The 24,643-nt window shown below is 37.0% G+C and overlaps 1 protein-coding gene across 1 annotated transcript in view; it reads right to left on the reverse strand.

Moving 5' to 3' along the window:
* CFI (complement factor I) overlaps positions 1–23,496 on the reverse strand; it is a 42,295-nt gene extending 18,799 nt beyond the window's left edge. Inside the window, exons 1-7 of the mRNA XM_035030273.1 lie at positions 21,505–23,496; positions 15,623–15,902; positions 13,849–14,002; positions 9,801–9,982; positions 8,835–8,948; positions 8,624–8,734; positions 334–357 (exon numbers count right to left, since the gene is read on the reverse strand). Of these exons, the coding sequence (XP_034886164.1) occupies positions 334–357; positions 8,624–8,734; positions 8,835–8,948; positions 9,801–9,982; positions 13,849–14,002; positions 15,623–15,902; positions 21,505–21,561 (922 nt within the window). The 5' untranslated portion in view covers positions 21,562–23,496. The remainder of the gene's footprint in view (positions 1–333; positions 358–8,623; positions 8,735–8,834; positions 8,949–9,800; positions 9,983–13,848; positions 14,003–15,622; positions 15,903–21,504) is intronic.
* Between the last annotated feature and the right edge of the window lie 1,147 nt (positions 23,497–24,643).

Consider the following 24,643-nt stretch of genomic DNA (forward strand, 5'->3'; position numbering starts at 1 on the left):
CGTGGTCATATCATGTGTGATTAATAGCTACATTAAAATATAAGAAGAGGGGTGCCTGTGTGGCTCAGTCAGTTAAGCATCTGACTCGATTTCCGTTTGGGTCATGATCTCAGGATCCTGAGATGGAGCCTCGCATCAGGCTCCATGCTCAGCAGAGAGTCTGCTTAAGATTCTCTCCTTCTCTGTGTACGCCTCCCCCAGTTCACTCTCTCTCTCTCTCACACACATACTCTCTCTCTAAAATAAGTAAATCTTTAAAAATATATATAAGACAGCAGTAGCTTTGTTTTGCTTCAATTCTGCAATATTCCAAGAATTTAATAAATTTTTTACCTTGAGCTACATGTAAAAAGCCACCTGTAAAAAAAACAAAAATTTACCACAGCAAAGGATAATTTTTGAGAAAAATGAATACCATATCAATGATATTATACATATATCATAAAAATACAATACCTTATCATTGTTTTCAATTCTGTAATATAAATTTTCTATTATAACAATGTATTTACCTTTAATTTCAGGATGTCCAGTTCCTAAAAACAAAACAAAACACTCACTGTAGCAAAAAGATAATGTTCACCTGGATAAAATATACACGAATCATTAATATCTCAGAATTGGTATAACAACTTAATTTTTTTTTTAAAGATTTTATTTATTTATTTGACAGATAGAGACAGCGAGAGCAGGAACACAAGCAGGAGGGAGTGGGAGAAGGAGAAGCAGGCTTCCCGCTGAGCAGGGAGCCCGAAGTGGGACTCGATCCCAGGGCTCTGGGATCATGACCTGAGCCAAAGGCAGACACTTAACGACTGAGCCACCCAGGCGCCCAACAACTTAATTTTTTTACAAAGATAAAGGGGAATCACAGTATGTCATCTTTCTTTGATTTTTAATACCACATAACAGATGTTTCATATTGCATTTAAACAGATACCAATTTAACTACGGCAAGGAAATAATTTTTACTTGAGGTTTATTTTTTAATTTTATTTATTTTTTTAAAGATTTTTATTTATCTATTTGACAGAGTGAGAGACAGCGAGAGAGGGAACACAAGCAGGGTGAGTGGGAGAAGGAGAAGCAGGCTTCCCGCTGAGCAGGGAGCCCGATGTGGGGCTCGATTCCAGTACCCTCGGATCATGACCTGAGTCGAAGGCAGACACTTAATGACTGAGTCACCCAGGCACCCCTTTACTTGAGTTTTACTTTTCTTTCTTTCTTTCTTTCTTTTTTTTTTTTTTTAGAGATTTTATTTGTTTATTTGACAGAGAGAGACACAGACAGAGAGGGAACACCAGCAGCGGGAGTGGGAGAGGGAGAAGCAGGCTTCCCGCTGAGCAGGGAGCCCGATGCGGGGCTCGATCCCAGGACTCTGGGATCATGACCTGAGCTGAAGGCAGACGGTTAACGACTGAGCCACCCAGGCGCCCTTGAGTTTTAAAAAGAGTTGTATATTTTGGATATATTTGAACACATATGGACAGCATATTTACTATACAGTTATACAAAATGTATAACCCTGTTAAACTTATATTTATAAAAGTTGGGCTTTCCAGGATACATGAAACCAAGTTATACTCCAAACTTCCCTTGGTTTAGTGATTCCGATCTGTCCACTGAAAGAGCAATGAATATATTAATATTTTTATTTTACATCTCTTCTCTCATTTGCTCTTGCTTAGAGAGTGAAAAATTAGAACAACTACTGAAATATAAAAGGTGGTGCTCACTCTAAAGAAGGGTAAACTGAAGTAATAATGACAGTTGACTAAATGTATTTTTGATATGGATTCAAGAAATTCATTTAAAAAAAGTAAGTTTTATGTTATGGTTACTCCCTGGCAGTGGGATTTTTTTTTCCCCCTGATAAGCCAACAAATTCTGTTTTTTGACCTTAAACTTTAGAGTTTTGAATCAGGAGAAGGAGAAGATGGAGGGAAAAGGAACAGAAGAGGAGGAGAAGGAGAAGAAATCCCAAATATCATTATACTGAAAAAGTGAAATCAAACTGTAGAGCTTCAGAGGAAGACAAATACTGCGTGATCTCACTTATATGTGGAATCTAACAAAACAAACTCATAGAAAAAGAAGTCAAATTTGTGGTTACTGGGGGCAGGAGTAGGGGGTGGGGAATTAGGTGACTGTGGTCAAAAGGTACAAACTTCCAGATCAATAAGTGCTGGGGGTGTAATGTACAGCGTGGTGACTATAGTTACCGTTGCTGTATGGTATACTTGAAAGTTGCTAAGGGAGTAAATCCTAAATGTTCTCATCAAAAGAAAAAAAATGTAACTATATGACATGATGGATGTTAACTAAACTTACTGTGGTCATCATCTCTCAATGTATGTCTGTCAAGTCACTATGTTTTACACCTTAAACTTACATATGGTGTTGTATGTCAATTCCATTTCAATAAAACTGGGAAGGAATGACTCTCAAGCTTCACTGGCAAGAGTCATGACTTACTGTCTTCCTCCTTAAAAAACGTTTGGAAATTTCTTTCTCTCCTCTCTTTACTAAGGTTTTAACTATATTTAATGGACATAAAAGTATTTTGCTCAACTGCTTATATAAACTTCAAAAGAAATAATATGATTTGAGATCCTAAAATGTGTTTTTACGTTTAAAAACTGATGTCAATGGGAAATTAAACAAGACTTCAGTAAAGTCAAATAATACCAAACAATAGCAAAACATAATTATTATCAATTCATTTATCCATATATATCTCCACCATGTATTTAATGCCTACCTGTAAGGCACATGTGGAATATAAAAATAATTAGATTCTGTTTTCAGGAACAGGGCCTGGCACACATAGTAAGAACTTAATAAATATTCATTGAGTAAATGAATGAATATAATAACTTCCAGAAAGCACTGATGTAAGTAAGAAGACAGTCTGTGTGACACAGAGTAGGTACTTGGTAAATATTTTTATCATCAGAGGTTTTCCAATGAGCACCAAAAAACAAAGAGCATTAACTCATTGCTTTGAAACTTGGTAAGTAGAGGGAAAGAATTAAAAACTATGCTTTCTTTCTACTATGAATTGCATTTCATGGAAACAAAATAGTTGATGAAGGAAAGTTCTTCTCTATAGAAAACCAATTAATAAATGCAGAAGGAATGCTGAATTAGAAATCACCATCTTGGGGCGCCTGGGTGGCTCAGTCGTTAAGTGGCTGCCTTTGGCTCAGGTCATGATCTCAGGGTCCTGGGATAGAGCCCCGCATCAGGCTCCCTGCTCCACGGGAAGCCTTCTTCTCCCTCTCCCACTCCCCCTGCTTGTGTTCCCTCTCTAGCTGTGTCTCTGTCAAATAAATAAATAAAATCTTTAAAAAAAAAAAGAAATCACCATCTTATAGTTCCTATTGACAAATTGGATCTAGGCAACAATCACAGAGGCTACTAAAAACCATTAAGATGAAAGGTTATGGGGGAACTTTTTCAAAAAGGAAAGATCAAGCTGGTCCAGTGATCAATTTTAGCATCATTAATAGTGGGATACCAAGAGAACTTGACATTTTATGTAATAGAAAGGACACAGCACTACCCATCGAGAATTCTTGCCTAAAATATTGAACTTTGTATCTCATCACATCTCTGTAAATCCAGAATAAGGAACATCCTGTAGGCAAATGACCAAGTTTCTTTAAAAATCAATGGCATGAAAAAAATTGGGGGTGGATAGGTAGGTAACATTTCTTAAATTGAAGTATAGTTGACATACAGTGTTATATTAGTTTCAGGTGTATGACCTCATGATTCAACAATTCTATATATTATGCAATGATGACCACAGTAAGTGTGGTTACTGTGTCATCATGCAACATCATTACAATATTATTGACTATACTCTCTATGTTGTACTTTTCAATGACTTACTTATTTTACAACTGGAAGTTTGTACTTTCAACTAATTCCCCCATCTTCCCCACCTACCCCTGGCAGCCACCAGTTTGTTCTCTGTATTTATGGATCTGTTTCTGCTTTTGTTTATTTGTTGGTTCATTTGTTTTGTTTTTTAAATTCCACATATAAGTGAAATCATAAGGTATTTGTATTTCTCTGTCTGATTTCACTTAGCATAATTCTCTCTAGGTTTATCATGTTGCAAATGGCAAGATGTTATCCTTTTTTTTTGACCTGAGTAATATTCTAGTGTGTGTGTGTGTGTGTGTGTGTGTGTGTATCACATATTCTTCATCCATTCATTTGTCAATGGACACTTAGGCTGCTTCCATATCTTAGCTATTGTAAATCATGCTGCAATAAACATAGAGGTGCATATAGCTTTTTTGCATTTGTGTTTTTGTTTTCTTTGGGTGAATACCCAATAGTGGAATTGCTGGATCATATGATAGTTATATATACATATATATAATTTTTTTTGAGAAAACTCCATACTGTTTTCCATAGTGGTTGCACCAACTTACATTCTCATCAACAGTGCACAAGGGTTCCCTTTTCTCCACATCTTCACCAACACTTATTATTTCTTGTCTTTTTGATATTAGCCATGCTGACTGGTGTGAGGTGATATCTTACTGTGGTTTTCATTCACATTTCCCTGATGATTAAAGATGCTGAACATCTTTTCATGTGTCTATTGGCCATCTATATGTCTTCTTTGGACAAATGTCCGTTCATTCCTCTGCCCATTTATTAATCAAATTATTGTGTGTCTGTGTGTGTCTGTGTGTGTGTGTGTGTTGAGTTGTATAAGTTTTTATATATTTTGGATATATCATTCACAAATATCTTCTCCCATTCAATAGGTCACCTATTTATTTTGTTGAAGGTTTTCTTTGCTCTGCAAAAGCTTTTTATTTTGTTTTAGTCCCAATAGTTTATTTTTGCTTTTGTTTCCCTCACCTGAGGAGACATACTAGAAAAATGTTGCTAAAGCTGGCATCCAAGAGATTACTGCTTATGTTCTCTTTTAGGAGACTTAGGGTTTCAGGTATCACATTTAGGTCTTTATTATTTTTTTAATTTAAATTCAATTAATTAACATACATTTATGTCTTTAATCCATTTTGAGTTTATTTTTGTGCATGGTGTAAGAAAGCATTCCAGTTTCATTTTTTTGAATGTACATTTCCAGCTTTCCCAACACCATTTATTGAAGAGACTGTCTTTTCTAGATTGTGTATTCTTGCCTCCTTTGTTGTAGGTTAATTGACCATGTAAGCATCAAGCATGTAAACATGTAAGCATGTGGACTTTCTATTCTGTTCTATTGATCTATGTGTCTGCTTTTATGCCAGTACCATAATATTTTGATTACTATAGCTTTGTAGTATATCTTGAAATCTAGGATTGTGATACCTCCAGTTTTGTTCTTTATCAAGATTGCTTTGGCTATTCAGGGTCTTTTGTGGTTCCATACAAATTTTAGGATCCTTTGCTCTAGTTCTGTGAAAAACACCATTGATATTTTGATAGGGATTGTGTTAAATCTGTAGATTACTTTGGGTAGTATAGACATTTAAAAAAATATTTGTTCTTCTAATCCATGAACATGGTATATCTTCCCATTTATTTGTGTCACTTTCAATTTCTTTCATCAATGTCTTATAGTTTTCAGAGTGTAAGTCTTTCACCTCCTTAATTAAATTTATTCCTAGGTATTTTATTCCTTTGGTGCAGTTGTAAATGGGATTATTATCTTAATTTCTTTCTCTGACAGTTTGTTACTGGTATATAGAAACACAACTGATATCTGAATGTTAGCTTCGTATCCTGCAATTTTACTGAATTTATTTATTAGTTCTTATAGTTTTTTGTGGAGTCTTTAGTTTTCTTCTTTTTTAAAAAGATTTATTTATTTATTTGAGGTGGGGAGGGGCAGAGGGAGAGAATCTTCAAGTAGACTCCCCACTGAGTGCAGAGCCCAATGCAGGGCTCCATCTCAAGACCCATGAGATCATAGCCTTAGCCTAAACCAAGAGTCAGGTGCCCAACTGACTGAGCCCCCCAGACACCCCTAGAGTTTCTATGTAAAGTATCATGTCATTTGCGAATGGGAGTTTTATTTTTCCTTTACAAATTTAAATGCCCTTTCTTACTTTCTTTCTTTCTCTCTTCCTTCCTTCCTTTCTTTTTCTTTCTTTCTTCTTTCTTTCTTCCTTCCTTCCTTCCTTCCTTCCTTCCTTCCTTCCTTCCTTCCTTCTTTCTTTCTTTCTTCTTTCTTTCTTTCTTTCTTTCTTTCTTTCTTTCTTTCTTTCTTTCTTTCTTTCTTTTCTTTCTTTCTTTCTTTTTTTCTCTTTCTTGTCTGATTGTTAAGACTCCAGTACTATGTTGAACAAAAGTGGCAATAGTGGACATCCTTGTCTTGTTCCTGATCTTAGGGGAAAAGCTTTCAGATTTTCACCATTGAGTATGATGTTAGTTGTAGGTTTATCATATATGGACTTTATTATGTTGAAGTATGTTCCCTCTAAACCACTTGGTTGAGAGTTTTTATCATGAATGGATATTGAATTTTGTCAAATTCTTATTTTGAATCTATTGTGATGACAATATGTTTTTATCCTTCATTTTGTTAATGTGATGTATCACATTGATTGATTAGAGGATATAGAACCATTCTTGCATCCCTGGAATAAATTCCACTTGATCATGGTGAATGATCCTTTTATGTATCATTGAATTTGGTTTGTTAATATTTTGTTAAGTATTTTTGCATCTATGTTCATTAGGGATATTGATGTGTAATTTTCTTTTTTTGTAGTGTCTTTGTCTAGTTTTGGTATCAGAGTAATGCTGGCCATGTAGAATGAATTTGGAAGTTTTCCTTCCTCTTCCTTTTTGGAATAGTTTGAGAAGAATAGATATTAACTCTTCTTTAAATGTTTGGTAGAATTAACCTGTAAAGCCATTTGGTAGTGAACTTTTGTTGTTGGGAGTTTTTTTGATTACCAATTCAATTTCATTACTAGTAACCAGTCTGTTCAGATTTTCTATTTATTCCTGGTTCAGTTTTGGAAAATTGTATATCTCTAAAAATTTATCAGTTTCTTTTTATGTTGTCCAATTTGTTGCCATATCATTTTCATAATACTCTCTTATAATCCTTTGCATTTCTGTGGTGTCAGTTACTTTGCCTTTTTCATTTCTGATTTTATTTATTTGACTCTTCTTTCTTTTATTTCAATGACTCTGACTAAAGATTTATCAATTTTGTTTATCTTTTCAAAGAACCAACTCTTGGTTTCATTGGCATTTTTAGTTGAATTTAATTTAATTTTATTTAGTCTCTATCTCATTTATTTCTGCTCTAATCTTTATCATTTCCTTCCTTTTATTAACTTTGGGCTTTTTTGGTTCTTCCTTTTCTAGTTCTTTTAGGTATGATGTCAGATTATTTATTTAGGATTTTTCTTCTTTCTTGAGATAGACCTGAATTGGTATAAACTCCCTTCTTAGAACTGCTTTTGCTGTGTCCCAAAGATTTTGGACCATTGTGTTTCCAGGTGGGTAACTCTTACACTTGATCTTACCCAAAAGGCCGAGAAGCGTAATTCTTAAAGAATAAAAGATACTTAAAAACTTAATAATCAAAGAGAATGTTAGACTCTTTTGGATCTTGATTCAAACACACTGTTCTAAAAGGACGTTTTTGAGAGGGGTGCCTGGGTGGATCAGCCAGTTAAACATCAGATGACCCTTTGTTTCAGCTCAGGTCATGATCTCACAGTTGTGGGATCAAGTCCCACATAGGGCTCTGGGCTCAGCTTGGAGTCTGCTTCAGATTCTCTCTCCCTGTCCCTCCTGCTCACTCTCTCTCTCTCTCAATCTCTCTCAGATAAATAAATAAATAAATAAATAAATAAATAAATAAATAAATAAAATCTTTTAAAAAAGCTTTTTTGAGACAGTTGGGAAAACTTGAACATGGGCTGTTATTAAGCAGTGTTAGGGAATTATTATTATTAGGGATACTAATGAGAGTATGTATATGTATGTACATACATGTATGTACATGTATTGTGTATGTATAACATGTTTGTATCATTAGAAATGTATGTAGGTGAAGTGACATGATATCTCAATGTGCTTTAAAATACTTAAACAAGGGGCACTTGGGTGGCTCAGTCCTTAAGCATCTGCCTTCGGCTCAGGTCATGATCCCAGGGTCCTGGGATCGAGCCCAGCATCAGGCTCCCTGCTCCGTGGGAAGCCTGCTTCTCCCTCTCCCACTCCCCCTGCTTGTGTTCCCTCTCTTGTTGTGTCTCTCTCTGTCAAATAAATAAATAAAATCTTTTAAAAAATAAAATAAATAAAATAAAATACTCAAACAAGCTGAACAAGACTGGCAAAATATTGATAATTGTTCAAGCTGGGAGAGAGGCACATCTTGGTTCATTCTAATAATCTGTCTATTTTTGTTATGTGGGAGCTTTTCTGATAAAAAGTTCTGAAATAACAAATGTATTTAATAAATGAAAATATGAGAGAACATTCCATAGTTCTTCGAATGCCCACTCAGTAGTACTCTTACTGCTAACACTCCCCTATACCCACTTAAGATTACAATTTACCTAAAAGAAAGTTTCAGAGTCCCCAGATCAAGTAATGGAAAAACATAACACAAAACCTTAATTACCTTCACAACCAATTTCATCTTCTCCTGTAATGCAATCCACCTCACCGTTGCACTTATATTTGTTTGGAATACAAACACCAGATTTACAGAAGAAACTTTTGCCTCGGCATCCTACACAAACATACATAGAAGAAGGTTTTTATTTTTATTTTTTCATACTTAAAATCCAATAGGATAGACTCTGAAATGCAGTGGGGGGGTCTTCTATTACCTGTACAGCACAGTTCGTCACTCTGGTCTCCACAATCATTGATACCGTTACAGGCTCTCTTTTGGGGAATGTATTTCCCGTTCACACAGTGAAAGGAGTCATTTGTTAGAGGAGCTGTAAATTAGGAATTCTCTTTGTGAAATTTATTTATGGAGTTGTAGGTGACATCCTGATCACATTTGGAATAATGAGGACATTAAGATAAAGTCAGGCATCAAATAGAAAATGATATAAAACATACTGGTAACATCAACATAATATATACGGTTAATAGGGAAAATAAATGTCAATGCTGGTTTATGGAGGCCCTTTCGTTATCTCTGAAAACCAGTATTTACTGCGGAGGTCTGTACTTGCTGAGGTTGGGGGAGGGGGCTCAGGGATCACGGGCCCTTGCTCACATCTGCAAACACCGGTGTTCACCCATTCCTTTTGAGCTGCTGCACGAATCCTCACTTCTATCCCATGACTTACTTGGGCAGTGCAATTTATATTTTGATGGTATTTTTTTTTTCTTTAGCACCAAAAAAGGCTTTAGCCTTTAAAACCCTATGTATGACTAAAATATTCCCATGTCAGGACCGAGGAGGAAAGTGGCAGTGACTGTCTTGAGACTATGGTCACTTAAATATTTTAAAGACATTTTGAAGTGTGTAGGCTGGGCCTCTCAAAGGAGATATTGAGGTTTCTTCTGATGTTTGTATTACTTATGTTTGTGGTATTAACTTTAATCCAGATGTTTCAGCAAGCATAGAGGAGTCAGGCAACTTTGCTCCCCATGTAGGAACCTGGAGAGTAGTAATATTTGAATGCAAAATGGTACAATAGAGGAAAAGCACCAATTTAGGTTCTAAAGCCTAAATTGTTTGTTTACTAAAGCCTAAATTTATTTGTTTACTACCGATGTGGTGTGCAATAAACAATTTTGAAGGAAGCTTTGAAGTTTCAGGCAAGTACTCTACCAACCTGCATTCTGTGTGTAGCAAACCAAACTAGCGAAATCCTGGTCATTTTTAGTTCTTCTCTTAGTAAAAGTACATTCAGCCAAACTCGTCTCTAATCCTCGACAACGCACTTGGAGACATTCAGTGGAATTTATATAGAGATTTTCAGGAATCTCAAACTGTTTTTGAATATCAAAAGCACCTCTACAAATAGAATAAATGAAACATTAGCGTAGAATGATTAGTATTTTGCATTTATAACCTTACTGTAGGAGGTAAGGAACTAAAGTAATTTCCTCTAATTTTCTACATACGAGTGATACACTGAACAAGATGCTTAAATTCTCTGAGCCTCAGTATCTTCACCTGTAAAAGGGAATATGATAATCTCAGCTAGTTTTGTAAAGATTAATTAAAACAATCAATTTAAATTGGCTAGCCAGAGTACAAACATGGCAAACACTCAGCAAATATTAGTTTCCTCTTGTCTGTTTCTTGTTAAGGAGAACTCCTTCTTCCACACTCTTGATGTTTCCTTCCAACCTGAGATGAGTCATTCTTGGCTTCTCTCCATCTCTTAATTCCTTTTTGCTCAAGGAAAGTGAGTAGAATAATCAGTCAGGGAATTTTGGAATTATAAATCAGGCAAGGTTAGCTCACCTTTTCCATCTTTCCTTTTGGGGACCTCTTCACATGCCTCATGCTGTAAAGGCTTACCTGGTTGGCCCCATTGTTGCTTAGAATTTGGGAGGTTAAGTTGGTTTAATTATAGCAGGTTCATTTTGTTTTTATGCCAAGCCATGTCCTCAATTCAGCCTTGACAGTATTGAGGTGATATTTTGGCATCTATATGCCATTGCTTGGATTTCAAAATTTGTTCAGAATTTGTGCTACCTCCATGACTCAATATACTAGAGATGATGAATTACAGTAAACGATTCTTCTAGAACATTCAATTGCTCCCTGCTTCTCTTTAGAAGGAAATGGAGGAAATGGTGTTAAAAATAAGAAGTTGAGCAAAGATGTATCAAGTAAATATAAACAATAACAAAGCAATAACGGCAATATAAATATTAGAACAATTATAATGAAAGGTAAAAAGAAAATAATTAAAGGGAATGAGAAAGGCATTTTTAATGATTTCAGATCAATAATGATAAAAAGGAGTCATAAAACTGTGCCAAACAGCATCAGAATATGAGAACATATGAGAACCATTGGGGCAATCTCATAAGTAAATAATTTGAAAAAAACCCTCTCAATTTAAAATTATCTAAAAATACTAGATAAAATGCATTCAATAAGCTCTTTTTTTTTTTTTTAAGATTTTATTTATTAATTTGAGAGAGAGAGCATGAGCGGCCAGGTGGAGTGGAGGGAGAGAGAGAAGCAGACTCCCAGCTGAGCAGGGAGCCTGACGAGGGGCTCAATGAGCTCTTAAAGAAGTAAGGGAAATACCCACTGGCTAAAATAAGAGAAGTCTGGGGGCACCTGGGTGGCTTTTGTTGAGTGTCTGCCTTTGGCTCAGGTCATGATCCCAGCGTCCTGGGATGGAGCCCCGCATCGGGCTCCCTGCTCAGCGGGGTGTCTGCTTCTCCCTCTCCTTCTGTGATCTCTCTCATTCTCTCTCAAATAAAGAAATAAAATATTTAAAGTAAATAAATAAAATAAAATAAGAGAAGTCTGTCCATTAGCTGATACAAAATATGATAAGAGCAAAATACTGGGACATCAAAGATGGAGAGAGTTTCCCATTAGGTTGAATTATAGGTTGTAGGTCACAAACTGTCAAAAATCACAAATATCTTGTGGCTCCATTTAATAAGATACTCTCACTAATGAACTACTAGCAGATGTGGTTTAGGAAGAAGGAAACTGAATTTAGAATAAGGTTGAGAGATGCAAGAAGCAGCAACAAACCAAGATGTTGGTAAACATGAAATAAATCTGAGTAAGCACTAGCTGAACAGCAGTAATAATAATAACTTATTATATAATGATAGCAATTAACTTCAGGGATATATAAAAATAATGTGGAACTAAATGCTGGAAACTTGGTAAAAATAGTGACATTCCTTATATTATTCCTAAGAGGGTGAGGACTTCCTAATTCAAGAATTTATATTATAAGGGCGCCTGGGTGGCTCAGTCGTTAAATGTCTGCCTTTGGCTCGGGTCATTGTCCCGGGGTCCTGGGATCAGGGCGAGCCCTGCATCGGGCTCCCAGCTCCGCGGGAAGCCTGCTTCTCCCTCTCCCACTCTCCCTGCTTGTGTTCCCTCTCTCGCCGTGTCTCTCTCTGTCACATAAATAAATAAAATCTTTAAAAAAAAAAAAGAATTCATGGTATAAATGTGAAGATAACCACTAAAGGAACAGAAATAGGATGTATATAGTTTACAAACCAAGTAGAGGGGGCTGGGGGGATTAAAAAATACAACAACTTTATTAACCCAATAGAAATTAGAAAAGGAAGAAACAAATACACAGAAAAAACAGGGTAAATAATAATACTAAAATAAGATAGGGAAAATAAATTCAACAATGTAAATAATCACAATAATGTAAGTGGACTAAGCTCTTCAGACAGTTATTGTCATATTGGATTTTTTAAAAAAATCTAGATACATGGTGTTTATAAAGGACACATTTAAAAGATAAAGATAGAAAGCTTGTAAGTAAATAAACAGGAAAAGATTTGAACAAAGCAGTTAACAAGCTTACTTATTTTAATGGACAACATATTTATTATATAGAACCCTGCATATGAAACATTTAAAATATACTCAGCACAAAATAAATAAAATAAAATATACTCAGCACAAAGCAAGTGTCAACAAATATTTAAACAATTGTCATCATATAGAGACCATTCTCTTACCCCAGTACAATTAAGTAAGAAATCTATAACAAAAAGTTAACTGAAAGAAAATATATATTCATTAGGAAAGTAAAAAAGAAACTTCTAAATCAAAAAAGGAAATTATACTGAAAATCAAAAAGTATTTCAAATTGAACAATAAATAAAACACCACTTTTATGCCACTGAGACTTATGGCATGCAGATGAAGCATTATCTAGAGGGAAATTTGTACCTTAAATGCTTACATTAGGAAATAAGAAAAGTTGTAAATCAATGAGTTAAGTAAGCATTTAACTCAAGGAATTAGGAAAAATACAATAAAGAAAAGAAGAGAGAGAGCCAAAGGGAACAACAAAACTTAATGAAGTTGAAGTTTGCCTATAAAATATAAAAATAAAAAACACAATCAAATAGATCTCTTCAAGGTTGATCAAGAAAAAAGAGAGAAGGCATAGATAAACAATATTAGGTATGAAAAAGTGGACATAATTATAGACAAGCAGAGATAGATAGTAATGAACATATTTACAACTCTCTGGAACTGCAAAGGATTCATATCCAGATACTTAAACAAACTTACAGATGCTCTGTGCTCAGTGGTGTTCTAAGGGCTGGTGAAACATGAATCCTCATTAACAGTGCTATGAGGCAAGTTAAATATGAGGAAATTACGGCAGAGAAAGACTGGGTAATGAAAAAGCAAATAGTTGGGGTGCCTGGGTGGCTCAGTCGGTTAAGCATCTGCCTTCGGCTCAGGTCATGACCCCAGGGTCCTGGGATGGAGCCCTGCATTGGGCTCCCTGCTCAGCGGGGAGTCTGCTTCTCCCTCTCTCATTCCCCTTGTTTGTGCACTCTCTCTCTCTGTCAAATAAATAAATAAAATCTTAAAAAAAAAAAGATACCTTATCTTAGAAAAAAGAAACAAACAAATAGGGGCGCCTGGGTGGCTCAGTTGGTTAAGCGACTGCCTTCGGCTCAGGTCATGATCCTGGAGTCTCTGGATCGAGTCCCGCATCGGGCTCCCTGCTCAGCAAGGAGCCTGCTTCTCCCTCTGACCCTCCCCCCTCTCATGTGCTCTCTCTCTCTCATTCTCTCTCTCTCAAATAAATAAATAAATAAAATCTTAAAAAAAAAAATTAAAAAAAAAAGAAACAAACAGTTGGAACAATAAAACCAATCCTGGGAAAATCCACTGACACAAACACTCACTGTTGAAATCCAAGGTCAAAACAGGCCACATTAGCCTCTGTCATGCTCCAGGGTTTTTTACATATGAACATTGTCTTATCTTGGTCTACAAGTTTTACTTCAACAATTCCTTCTGAAGTGATATTTCCATACTTTATGGAAACACTAAATTGTCCTAAAATTTAAAAAAAAACAAAAGAATGAGCAATATTTAGGCATTCACTGTTTCTCCTCTTGATGAAAAGCCTTTAAAATAACAAAAGAGATAATTTCAAATTAACATTGAACACCATGAAGGCTTTCATAAATAATAGTAAGCAATTATTTCATAAGGCAATGCTGTGAAGACTACACTGATATTTATCCTCCACTTTTACACCTGAGGTTAAGTTGCTCGCTCCAGTGGGGAAGCCAAGAATTGGAAGCTACCATATTGATCTCACTTCCAAGTCTGTGCTCTTCAGAGTAAGCCAAATAATTAGGATGTAAAAAAGTTTTATGTATTCTCATACACTTAAGGCATTTAATGCCTCAAGAAAACAAAAGTCTGCTGCTGACAAAATCTCCATTATTGCTTCCCTTCTTTCCCACAGGCAGTAGAGAGCTCTCTTCTTCCTGTTCCACAGTGCTTCAAGATCTTCACTCAGCATCACACAGATATCTAGGCTACTGTGTGCCAGGATATGTCATGGTACCTTTAAAAATAAAGTTTTGAGTGTCTGGGTGGCAGTCGGTTGAGCGCCTGACTCTCGGTTTCAGCTCAGGTCCTGATCTCAGGGTTGTGAAATCAAGTCCCAGGTCAGGCTCCTCACTAAGCGTAGACTCTGCTTGACTTTCTCTCCCTCTCCCTCTATCCCTCCCCACTGCATGCTCTCTCTCTCAAGTAAATAAATAAATCTTTAAAAAAGGGAATGTTTTGAGTATTTTTTATCAGTTCATGAAATGCCTGTGATAATTGATATCAGAAGATAAGCCTGAGGTTTGCTATCATAGCTAAAATTTCATGAGCTCTTTTTGTGTGCCAAACACTGTGTGAAGACCTTTACATACATCATTTTATTTAATTTTTATGAGGGTCTTGTGAGTTGGGAACTAGTGTTACTCACATTTTACCGATGTGGAAAATGGGGTCTGAGGGTCACATAGCTTGTCAATAACCGAGGTGGGGTGGAGGGGCTTGCCACTAAATCTGACAGTGAAATCCCTAACCTTAACTACTCCACAAATCCACCTATCAGCATCCCAGCCTCCTCACTGAATTAGGAACCTGGATGGAGTGTAGACAAGCTCTTTCGTCTGATGTGCCAAGTTTGCTAGGTTAGAGCATGTCCTAGGTCAGCAGTGGCCCGAGCTCCCCTTAGATCAGGGCCAATGGGGTTGGGGCTCTCTAGGGGTAGGGGCTGGTGGGATGGATGCTGGAAGAAATTACTGGAGATGGAGGTCCAGAGGTGCATCAGTATCCATCTCACGTAAAGACTTGTTCATTGGGTTCTGAACCAACTCAATGGCTCTGGGAATAGTTCTGCTGGGCAGGGAGAAGTGAGGGTGGGATAATTTTGAAGGCCTGAGCAGCAGAGAATGGCACAGGCACTAAGGGGAAGGACTGGCCTCAGGGCCTTGTGCTGTGGTCTCAAAGGCTGACTAATTTCTTTAGTTAGCACCACAATTACAAGTCAGGGTCTAGAGGGGAATTTTGAACTGTCATCATAACATTTCATAGCAAAATTATTTTCTAATAGAAAGTATGGTAAACAATTTCCTTCTTACATCATAGATTCAACTAGGCTTTTCCTACCTTCAGCTGTGCATGCTCCGTTATTTAAAAATTTTGCTCCTGGATGAAGACATTCATAACTCTTTTGGTGACAGTAAGTTGGGTAGGTTTTCCCGTTAGTTGAACACACTGGGGTACTATTCTTTGGGCACTGATAAGGGAGTTTACAAATACAGGTCCTGTCGATGCATTTCTGCCATGGTTGGCAGAAGACTTTCTTGCAGGAGAGATGTGTGTATTTTTCAGTTAAGCACTTTTTGTCTACCAGATCCTTTTGAGGTGTGTTTAATATTGAAGAGAGCTGTAAAACACAAAATAAACACTAACAAACTAAAATCTTCTTTTTGGAGTTGATTAAGTGAAGGAAAGGAACAAAACAGACTCACCTACCCCACAGTACAGATGAGATGATGTGGTGTAGTGGCTTACGGAATCACAAACCTGACTTCTAGTCCTAGCTTGGGTACTTACCCTTACTTGAAGGTAAGTTACCTACCCTCAAGAATTGTGTGTTTCCTCATCTGGAAAATGGGGCTAATATCTTCTATTTTGCAGGGCTATTGCAAGGATTAGAAATTATAAACATATAATGGTTGACAGGTACTAGGCATGAAATCAATGGGAGCTATTATTATCCTAAAGCCAACATAAAATTCTGCCTTGGAAGAAATCAATGAATCTCATAAGTCATATTAAGAAGTAAAAAAAATGGTGCTAAATATAGTCTTGTGGAATGAATTGATGAATGAAATTGGTTAATTTTATTAATAAATGCAAAACCATTTATTAAACTCCTGCTGTGTATAAAGTTTCTCTAAGATGAACGTACATGGGCTCTGTCTTCCAAGGGCTTGATATCTAGGCAATAAGACAGAAACATAAGGGGCACCTGGGTGGCTCAGTCGTTAAGTGTCTGCCTTCGGCTCAGGTCATGATCCCAGGGTCCTGGGACTGAGCCCCGCATCGGGCTCCCTGTTCAGCGGGAAGCCTGCTTCTCCCTCTCCCACTCCCCTTGCTTGTGTTCCTTCTCTTGCTATCTCTCTCTCTCTGTCAAAAATAAATAAATAAAATATTTTTTTAAAAAAAGATAGAAACATAATAGCTGGGGAACAAGGCAGATTGTGGTAATTGATATAGCAGTGGTACAAATACAACACAGTACTCTTGGAGAACCACAGTGGAAGAGAGTTAGTCTTTCCAGGTGAATTTATTTATTTATTTTTTATTTTATTTTATTTTTTTAAAAGATTTTATTTATTTATTTGAGAGAGAGAGAAAGCATGAGGTGGGGAGGGTCAGAGGGAGAAGCAGACTCCTCGCTGAGCAAGGAGCCCAATGCGGGACTCGATCCCAGGACTCCAGGATCATGACCTGAGCCGAAGGCAGTCGCTTAACCAACTGAGCCACCCAGGTGCCCTGCATCTTTTTTTTAACAGTCTAGCTAAGATTTGTTAATTTAGTTGATCTTTTTGAAGAACCAACTTTTAGTTTAATTGATTCTATTTTCCTACTATTTATTTTTTCCCATCTACATTCTTTTTTTCTCCTTCTTTTTCTTCACCATCTTCCTCTTCTTTTTTTTGGAGGCTAAAGAACATGCTGCTAAACAACCAATGGATCAGTGAAGAAATCAAAGGGGAAATAAAAAAGTACATGGAGACAAATGAAAATGAAGACATAATGGTCCAAAATCTTTGGGATATAGCAAAAGCAGTTCTAAGAAGGAAATGTATAACAATTGGATCTACCTCAAGAAACAAGAAAAATCTCAAACAATCTGATCTTACACCTAAAGGAACTAGAAAAAGAACAAACAAAGCCCAAAGTTGGTGGAAGGAAGGAAATAATAAAGATCAGAGCAGAAATAAATGAACTAGAGACTAAAAGATAGAAAAGTTCAATAAAACCAACAGTTGGTTCTTTGAAAAGATAAACAAAATTGATAAACCTTTCGCCAGACTCATCAAGAAAAATGGAGGACTCAAATAAATAAAATCAGAAATGAAACAGAAATAATTACCAACACCATAGAAATACAAAGCATTTGACAAAATTCAGTATCTGTTCATGATAAAAACTCCCCATTCTAATCTTTATTATTTCCTAGATTTCATTTAGCTTGCTCTTCTTTTTCTGGTTCTTGTAAGGTTTAAGGTTAGGTTTCTTATTAAGGATCTTTGTTCTTTTTTTAATGTAGGCATCTACTGCTATAAATGTCTCTGTGAGAAGTGCTTTTGCCACATCTCATATGTTTTGGTATGTTGTATTTTTGCTTTCATTCATTTCTAAGTATTTTCTAATTTATTCTGTGATTTCTTTGACCATGGTTATTTAAGAGTATATTGTTTAATTTCCACATATTTGTGAATTTTCCAGTTTTCCTTCTGTTACTGATTTCTAGCTTTATTCCATTATCTTTAGAGGAACTATTTCTTATGACTTCAATATTTAAAAATTTTTTGAGACATGTTCTGTGGCCTTACATGTGGCCTATGCTGGAGAATGCTCTATGGGCACTTGAAAAAAATGTGTTTACTACTTCTGTTAGGTGTAGTGCTCTATATGTCTTGTTGTTAGGTCTGGTTGATTTATAGTGCTATTAAAATCCTCTATTTTCTTATTAATCTTCTGTCTAGATTTTCTATCCACTACGGAAAGTGGGATATAGAAGTCTCCAATGATTATCATAGAATTCTATTCTTCCCTTCAATTATGTCATTGTCTCGTGTATTTTGAGCTCTACTGTTTGGTGTGTATATGTTTAAAATTATATATTTTATTTTATTTTTTTAAAGATTTTTATTCATTCATTTCAGACACAGAGATACAGAGAGAGAGAGAGAGAGAGAGAGAGAGAGCATGAGCAGGGGGAGAGGCAGAGGGAGAGGGAGAAGCGGGCTCCACGCTGCGCCAGGAGCCTGATGTGGGGCTCGATCCCAGGACCCTGGGATCATGACCTGAGCCGAAGGCAGCTGCTTAACCATCTGAGCCACCCAGGCGCCCCTAAAATTATATATTTTAAATGAATGGAGCTAGGAACAAGAGTTCCTCATGTGGACTGTCATCTTCAAGACTGCACTGAAGTGGGGACAGGGTAGGGCAAGGGCAAGTAGAAATGTCACAAACTTTCCTAACATCTTAAGTTGCCTTTTCCTTCATCCAGTATTCATTTGGAGGCTGTAGGCCTTTGATTAATAACTGGAGTTCTGACAAAGTTGGTTCTGACAGTCTGCATGATTTGTGTGTGTGTGTGCATGTGTGTGTGGAAAGACAACTGTTTGGATTTGCCTACTCTGCCATTTTTGCTGACCTCACTCTCTGCATTGCATGTTGCTTCCTGTGCATATTGTCTTTCCATTAGCTCATCACTCTGCTGAACATCACTCTCATTCTTTCTTTCCAAAATATTACCAATATAAACTTAGGTTTGTAATAAACTTTTAGGGTAAATAAAAATTTAAGGTTTTGGTCAGGGTTTATGTTACAGCACAATACTCCCACAGTAGTAAATAACCATATTGAATGAAACATTTGGCTTCCCTATTCTTTAATATCCTTTGTTATTAATACAGCAGCCAATCCCTCTATGTCCTGGTTTTATCTCCCAGAGAAACCTGAGTCCCCTTATCTGTTTGTCTGGGCAGTAAAACTAGAATTCTCATTTCCCCTTTCAGAACAACCGAAGTCCATCCTGCTGCCAGTTCACTCCTGCCATTGACATAATCCACCTTCAAATAAGTCCATCAAAATGTTTTGATATAAAAAAGGCATGGGACTTTTTATTCCTTAGAGGGAAATCTGGTCCTAGCTTTAAAAATAACAAAAATTTCTCCCAGATGTATGTATTTTATTTCATTTAGAAAATGTAGACACATTTTAAAACTTCTTTGAACACATTTATGTTGTCTCTATGGCAACTTCCATTTAAAAATGGTTATCTCTCAGCATTCCATTTTCTTTTATAAATTAATATTTTAAGAAGTTCTGAAATTTTCACAAATATGACAATCCCTATAAAATGCTGTTTTTTAAAGGAAAGAAGACAACTTTATTATTGAATGATTATTCAGTAAAAGAGGCTCTTTCCCTTTCTGTAAGTGAAAAGTACTATTTTGTTTTGTTTTTTATTGTTTTTGTTACGGGAACCAAAAATGTGGCTGAAATATCTTTTCCTCAAAAACAAATTTTTCCTTATTCTAAGTAACACACATTTATTTGGTATTTTAAAAAATGAATAATGAATAAAACAGAATTTCTGAATTCTGAAAATTCATAAATGTATAAAACAAAAAATAAAAATCACCAGTAATCTCATCACCTGAGATACCAATTGGTATCTATTTGATATATACCCTCCAGGAACTTTGAAATTGCTGTTTAGATGAGCAGCTATATCTGTGTATATGTGTGTGTGTGTATGTACACATATACACAGATACATGAACGTGTGTATATTTTCTTCTTTAACAAAAATAAGATTTTAGTAAGGACTTTTTTCCCAATAAATATAAAATGCATCATTTTCATAGCTACATGATAGTTCATTTATAGATGTACAATAATTTAATCAATTTCTTATCAATGAGCACTTACTTTATTTCTATTTGTTCTCTGTTACAAGCATTGCATATACATCTTAGAAGTTACAAGAAACTTAAATTAAGTAATTCTCATTTCTTAGGTAGTTTTCTTTAAATACTTGCTTCTCTAAGCCGGCATTAAGACAAAACAGTTTTTGTAATCCTGTTTCAAAATGCTTTGATCACAAAAGTGATCATCAATAATTGTCTAAAATATCTAGAGCCTATCTAACCTTAATAGATGATCTTCCAACCTGGCTATAATCTGTCATACCAGTTTTGATTGCCCAAGTTCCCCACAAGGTTTCCATTCTAATCAAATGGATTTATTCACCTGGAGGAGACTAGGGCTTTACTATTTTTCTACCATAGCACTTGCTGCTTTTCCAGGCTGAAAAGGGTGGAAATCACTCTGTTTCTCTACACTAATCCAGAATTACGAATCCAGCTCAAATCCCACTGGTCCATAAACTCTTCTTGACCTCTTAGCAGGAAGGGATTTTCACTCTCATTAAAGTCCCTCGGCACATGATATTTGTAACATTTTTGGCAATTAAATGTAACATTTTGGCAATTAAAACAGTTCCTTCCCAAAAGTTATTTAAATCTTGCTTATTATTTCCTCATTGTCATGTTTATGTCATCTTTCTACAGCTGTACCGAAGGGCTATTGGAAATCAGACATGCTCTTTGCCCAGCACTATACCTTGCATGTAGAAGGAGTTTGGTAAATATTTTTTGATTTAATAGGATTACTATAAATTACAGATCTATATTAGTAAAAATCTCATTCAGTTCAATCTCTATGCACAGATATGGGCACACGAAAAAAGCAATTTCTTAAAGCTCTTTCATCAAGATATTAACATAAAATTTTTATTACTAACTATATACTGCCACTGTTGGTATCTGAACTATGTAATCTCTAGGACAAAATAATATCTTTAAGATTTCTTTTTTTTTTACTTTTTAATTATTATTTATTTTAAATTTTATTTTATTTAAATTCAATTAACATATAATGTATTGTTTCAGAGGTAGAGTTCAGTGATTCATCAGTTACATACAACACCCAGTGCTCATTACATCATGTGCCCTCCTTAATGCCCATCACCCAGTTACCCCATCCCCCCACCCACCTACCCTCCATCAACCCTCAGTTTGTTTCCTATAGTTAAGAGTCTCTTATGGTTTGTCTCGCCTTTTGATTTCATCTTATTTTATTTTTTCCTCCCTTCCCCCATGTCTTTAAGATTTTGCTTACATTTTTATAATATTTAAAAATCTAATTAAAATAGTCTACATAAATATTGAGTTACTTACCTTGCAAAAACTTATGCAGAAGCACAAATGTAACAAAATAACATGAGCAAGCTTCATGTTGGAGACTCTCAGTGTCTGTCTCTCTTCTGCACCCTGGGTATTCTTTGAAACTTAATTTTTAACCTTTGAAAAAACATTTAGAAAGAGCAAGTGTCCTACAGAGCTTTGTACTTTTGAACTCAGAGAATCTGGCTAAAATCCAGAGTTTTACCGTAACTGAAACCAAAAAAGATTTTCCCAGTAAATAGCTGAGGGAGGTGACCAATAGGGAGTATGTTTCCTCCAGAGGAAACTGATTTCCCCACTTTGTTACTAGACAATGCCTCAATTCTGTTTTCTAGGGAAGACAGAAACTACACTGGAAGAAAATTTCTTATGTTTTTGGTAAAACAAAATTATGGTTTTTCCTTAAGGTTGAAGACAAGGAGATAAGAAGTAAAAGTATATCATATTGAAAGCTGTGATGAAGACATTAAAAATCCTCAACAAAACAGTGCCTTTACCATGCATCAGTTATGCTGTGATCAAATTATATCCTCTGAGCATAGAAAACTTTGTGAGGGTTCTCCCAAAGCAGACATGAGACAGAGTTGGGGGTACAAGATAACTTACTAGAAATTAACTCCTGTGAAAAGAAGGGAGGAGAAGCAGGAGTGAGCAGAGAGAAAAGTGAGACTGCAATGCACGTTTAACAAAGCCCTGGTCAACTCATGGGGAGCTCTGGAGTGAGTGTGGCCTATCAAGTGTCGCTGGGTCAGACAGAAATGGCTAGACCATGAAACCCTGCCTTGCCCAGTCACCTGGTGTGGGTTGCCCGGGAAAGGCATCCCCTTAGGTGAGGCCCTTCTCTGCAGCTGAGGCAGACCCTGAAGGATCCGACATTTAGTTGCCATCAGAAGTGTCTGCTGATCACACTTTTCACAGCTAGGGCAGCAAAACCTTCCATGAAGTGGGATCTGGGAAACTCATCTCCCTGTCTTTCAGAGTCCACCATTTGCTGTCTTAGACCTACTTTTTGTATATGCTCCGGGAGTGGCTCCTTCCAAATTGTAGGAGGCCTTTCTTCCTGGGGGAAAATTTAGAAGAGGGAAGTGGTAAGAAAAACTAGAGCCCTGGCCCTTGTAGTGGATCTCGAGGCTGCAGGTGATACTCATCCTCTGCCTCTTTCCTATCTATTATAGATTCCTTTCACCTCAGCTTCCACCTCTGACAGCCTCAGGTGTTCACCTAATGTCATGACTCACAAACTTCCTGGAGCCCCTGGTTACATTTCCTTCTCAGACCATAGTTGCTGTTTTTATCCTTTTACTCTCACAAGAGGCACCCAAGGAGCTCATATGGTTCCATACATACTCCTCCTTTCCCTCATTATATAACAGCAACCCTACTTCCTCTACATGAACAGGGTCAGTTATCCTTATCAACATGGTGACTCCTCTTTTTTCTTGCTGGTCCCTAGACACAAGAAGCCCAATCCATGTGCATGAGGCAGAAGGCTTAGCTTATAATTCATTGGAATTCTTGCTGTGCCTCCTGGTAAAAGTATGCTTCTTTTGGGGAACAAGATCCCTAACTCTGCAAAGTCTCCAGTTGTGGAGACAGGAAGCACAAAGCTCCCAGTTAGTCACTGTGAGTGACAGTATGTGTGGTCATTTCTGCTCCTATTCCTTGGCTCCCAGACCTCCATCTTCTCTCTGTTGGGGATACAATGCTAAATGAAGGTCTTTGATTCAAGGCCTATGCTGCTTGCTGAAGGACAGCACCCAGTCCTCAGAGTATTGCCTTTAAATAGCCCTTCAATTCTGCATTCAGCAGGCTGTTCCAATGCTCCATACGGCTGCCAGGTTTCCAGTGGTGCAGTGTGTGATATGCCCAGTGAACTGCATGGTCACTCTCACATTTCCTTTGCTGTCAGGTGGGTCCCCTTGTCTGACAGGATGTTGGAAGATTAAATATGCTGAAGTCCTTTGGATTATGATCCCAGCTAAGGCCCTGCAGGCAAGAAAGGAACACCTTAACCTGGAATATATGTCTATTTCTGTGAGAATGTACTACTGGCCCTTTTAAGATGGAAAGGACCAACTGTGTCAATTTACCACGTGGCTAGTTGGTACCCTTGATGAATTGTGCCATCTTGGGGACTCAGCATTAGTCTCTGTTGCTTTCACGATGGACATTTGTTGATGGCATCAGCTAACTAAACCTTTTTTTTTTTTTAAAGATTTTATTTATTTATTTATTTGAGAGAGAGAGAGAGAGAGATACAGCATGAGAGGGGATAGGGTCATGAGAGGGAGAAGCAGGCTCCCCGCTGAGCCGGGAGCCCGATGCGGGACTCGATTCCAGGACTCCGGGATCATGACCTGAGCCGAAGGCAGTCGCCCAACCAACTGAGCCACCCAGGCGCCCGAGCTAACTAAATCTTAAGGGGCCCATTATATTGGCCTCATGGCTAGCCTCCATTTCTGCCACTATGGCCGCTTTATTCCCGTGCCCACTGTGCTAGCACTGGGGTGGCTGCTGACTGGCACTGGCTGATACCAATTGGCTGAGTCAGTTTGTGGTTATTTCGTATCTTTTGCTAGTGGGTATTAACACATGATACAAATATTTCTATACTTCATTCCAACTCCTATATGTGCGTCCACATGTTTCTACTCCAGATCTTCTTGTTCTTAATCCTTGAATACTTTTTATTCTAAGAAAAAGATCATCAGGCAATCACTATTGCCTGGGATTCCATATACAGTCTAGTCTTGGGTCACTGATATTTCCACACAAAGTGGGTGACCAGGTGTATTATCTGAAGCTCTAGCCCATAGTGAAGACTTTCCCTTACCAGTGTCTTTTAAAACCACTCCTAAGTTTGGCTGTATTGCGGCTGCTGTCTATTTTCAGCTTGTACCTACATACTGAGCCAACCCATCTGTAAACCAAACACGTTTTTCCCTCCTCCTGGTCATACCATATTCCTTATAGAGCCATAGGTATGAGCTGAGGGAAGGACTTGGGTGCAACAGTTTGGATTAGGTGGGGAGGGGGATATCCGAGCTACCAGCTGATGCAGTTTGCTAGTGCCCTTGGTCCGGTCTGTATTTGTTTCTGGATGCAACACTTCCATTTTATAATGCATTTTTGC

This window comes from Mirounga leonina, unplaced genomic scaffold (genome assembly GCF_011800145.1).
Source record: "Mirounga leonina isolate KUSES-001 unplaced genomic scaffold, KU_Mleo_1.0 Mir_357, whole genome shotgun sequence".
Taxonomy (NCBI): Eukaryota; Metazoa; Chordata; class Mammalia; order Carnivora; family Phocidae; genus Mirounga; species Mirounga leonina.